This window comes from Cephus cinctus, unplaced genomic scaffold (genome assembly GCF_000341935.2).
Source record: "Cephus cinctus unplaced genomic scaffold, Ccin1 Ccin1_scaffold0168, whole genome shotgun sequence".
NCBI lineage: Eukaryota > Metazoa > Arthropoda > Insecta > Hymenoptera > Cephidae > Cephus > Cephus cinctus.
Window position 1 is genome coordinate 2126914 of NW_014332892.1, and position 2784 is coordinate 2129697.

General features: G+C 36.3%; 1 protein-coding gene across 2 annotated transcripts; it reads right to left on the reverse strand.

Moving 5' to 3' along the window:
* Positions 1-432: 432 nt before the first annotated feature.
* Positions 433-1952, reverse strand: LOC107263925 (breast cancer metastasis-suppressor 1-like protein). Of its 2 annotated transcripts, none has more exons than XM_015731625.2 (3): positions 1811-1952; positions 1269-1486; positions 433-1197 (listed from the first exon to the last, which is right to left on the reverse strand). In XM_015731625.2, exons 2-3 carry the CDS (start codon positions 1484-1486, stop codon positions 723-725), a joined length of 693 nt encoding a protein of 230 aa, XP_015587111.1. In that variant the 5' UTR covers positions 1811-1952; the 3' UTR covers positions 433-722. The 2 variants fall into 2 exon arrangements, with proteins under 2 accessions (XP_015587111.1, XP_015587112.1); XM_015731626.2 differs by lacking the exon at positions 1811-1952 and adding an exon at positions 1606-1739.
* Positions 1953-2784: the final 832 nt, after the last annotated feature.

A 2784-nucleotide genomic window follows, 5' to 3' on the forward strand; every position in this document is an offset into this window, starting at 1 on the left:
TGTTAGCTGAAGCAGATATTACTCATCATGAAAGCCGATAAACTGCGCTCAGTCGTTGCTATATTAGACTAAAGTCATCAACTGTCGGAAAGAATAAGTTTACAAGATTATATTAGATCGGGGAAAAAGAAATCCATTATTTTTTCGCTAGATGGCTGTAGTGATATATATCTCGTAAAGTATTGATCAAATTCCGTCCCGATCAAATTCAGTTGTGAGTTACAGGGTATAAAAGATGGAAGTTAACAATGAGAACATTCGGTATATTCTACAATTATGCTTTGATAAAGGCGAAAATGCAATCCAAGCGACTGAAATTGGATGGTGTTTATGGTCCCGATACTGTCATATCCAATTACGCGAAATTGTAGCAGCAAGTACTTAACGATCAACACGTACAGTGCTACAATTTGTATAATAATAAATTCCATGATTAGAATAGTTTTTTTTTAATATGAAACATCCTTACTTACTAATTATTTTACATCCTTTGCATACATTCTAACCATATGAGCATTTTTTATTCTCGTACACATGAAATTTCGTCGGAAACGAAGGCACAGAGTGCGAAACTTGACTCTACAACGGTTGTTATTAAAGCCAAAAACATACGTAATCACTTTTAATGATAAATGACGCTGCTTTCGACCAAGGTTTTAACGTATAATGTAGGAGTTTTCGCGTGAACATGCATATCAGCTCAGTATCAATGAAAGTTGAGATTATAAAATTTCTGTTTTTCGACTAGTTAGACTTTTCTTTATAACAGCCCAATCTTCCAGGATCTCTGCGTCATTCAACATGTAAACTATGTATGGGCCGGCTACGGAAACAGCCCGACGCCTCTCTGTAAGATTTCTACGTCTACGTCCACTAGAATTAAGCCATAAATCAGCATGAATGTCAACATTGTTTCGATCCTCTTCGAGTCTTCGTATTTTTTCTTGTAAGTCACTATGAATATAGTCCCATACGAGTTCTTTCTCACTTTGAAAATTTTGTAAAGCTGCCTGTTCCTCAGCTAAGAACTTGTTCTGTATATTTTGTATTCTAAGCTTTTTTAATACTCCAGCTACCTCCATCTTCGTCTTCATATTTTCTTTAAGGCGCTCTAATGGTATTAAGTATTCTTCTGATTTCCCAACACGAACTTCACCCAACTTTGTGTCCACTTGGGTTATTCTCTCTCGGTATAATCTATAAGAAAATCAACTCATCGATGCCTCCACTGTTAAGGTTTCTATTTCCACTAAAAAGATAATACTTACTGCTCCTTCAGTAGAGTAAACTGTCTTTCAAGATCGACCAAATTTTCCATACATTCGGTCCGACGTCGTTCGCATTCGTCTTCATCCATCTCCGAAGAATCATCGCTATCACTATGTTCAGCACTGCTGTCGCAGGATGCTGAACTTTGATTACTATCATTGCTATCATGCGACATCTCTTCCGCTTCTCCTTCAGACTCGTCTTTAACACTAGGCATCTGTAAAGCAAGTGAAACGCATTGTAACAACTAAAATTAAAACAAGCATTACAAGCATAACCTATAAATTTAAGGCAGAGTGAAAAAATGGCTAAAACCAAGAATGAAATATTAACTACTAGCTATAACGCGAAAGAAAAATATTAGCGAGTGCAGATGAATTAAATTCCAAAAGAAATATTCCGTAATACCAAATCATTTCTACATTCTCAAGATTGCTGTCGCGCAAGCTATCAAACGTGAAGTAAGGTTACGGCAAAAACCTAAGATAAACACTAAATTCGATAATCACCTAGCCGTCAGTCATAACAAAAGCTAACTCACCGTGCGAAAAGGTCGGATAATTCCGAACTATATCGCAGATAACCGCTAAGGTGTTGTCCAGACAACTCCTTGAAACAATTTTACAAGAGAGCAGCCATATGTAGTTCTCAATCTCGTTCGTCTATACTCGACTATGTTCGAGTTAGCTCGGCTCCCGCGTCAACAGAAATCTCGGGTGAAGCGACGCCATTGTGAATTCCGCATTGTCGTAAGTTCAAATTCGATCGAGCGAAGACATTAATTGTTTCAACTGTTCATATTCAATAACAAGTCTAAAAATACACTTAGCAATACATTCGTCTAATCATACAACTTGTAGACACGTTAGCGTTAATTCCTGACTGATGAGAAAAAACGTAATACCAGTCAGTAATTAATTTTTATCACAAAATTAATCACTCAAGCATACTTTATGGATTTCCGAGGATTATGACTTCGTTTGTTTACCGATAAGCAACATATGCACAGCTTTTCGTAAAAAAGGAACCAGTCCAGAACTGCCTCCAGCATGTTAATCATCAATCTTGCGGTATGTTCAATTATCAGCATCGTTCAATAATCACCCTATACAGGGCTATTCAGGAGTATTTCACCACCTGCGGATGATTCTACCATAGAAATCAAATGCACTGGCGAACTTAATTTAGTGCAATATTAAATAACTCTGTATACAAATTTTACGCCTGATTACAAAAATCACTTTATATCGTAAAATAGAAAAGAAAAAGAAGTACGCTTGATAACCCGACAATGAACCATGTGACTCGAACATGCGTCAACTCGAGCAAGTAAATCAGGTAATACAAATGTATATATATATATATATATATATATATATATATATATATATCAGGTTATATAGAGTGACCAAAAAAAATTTCTCAAATTTACCTCGAAACGAAAAGCCGAGAAAGCCCCTTACTGAACATTCGACGAATTTCATCGTGAGAAACGTCCTATCACGAGTGAATGAC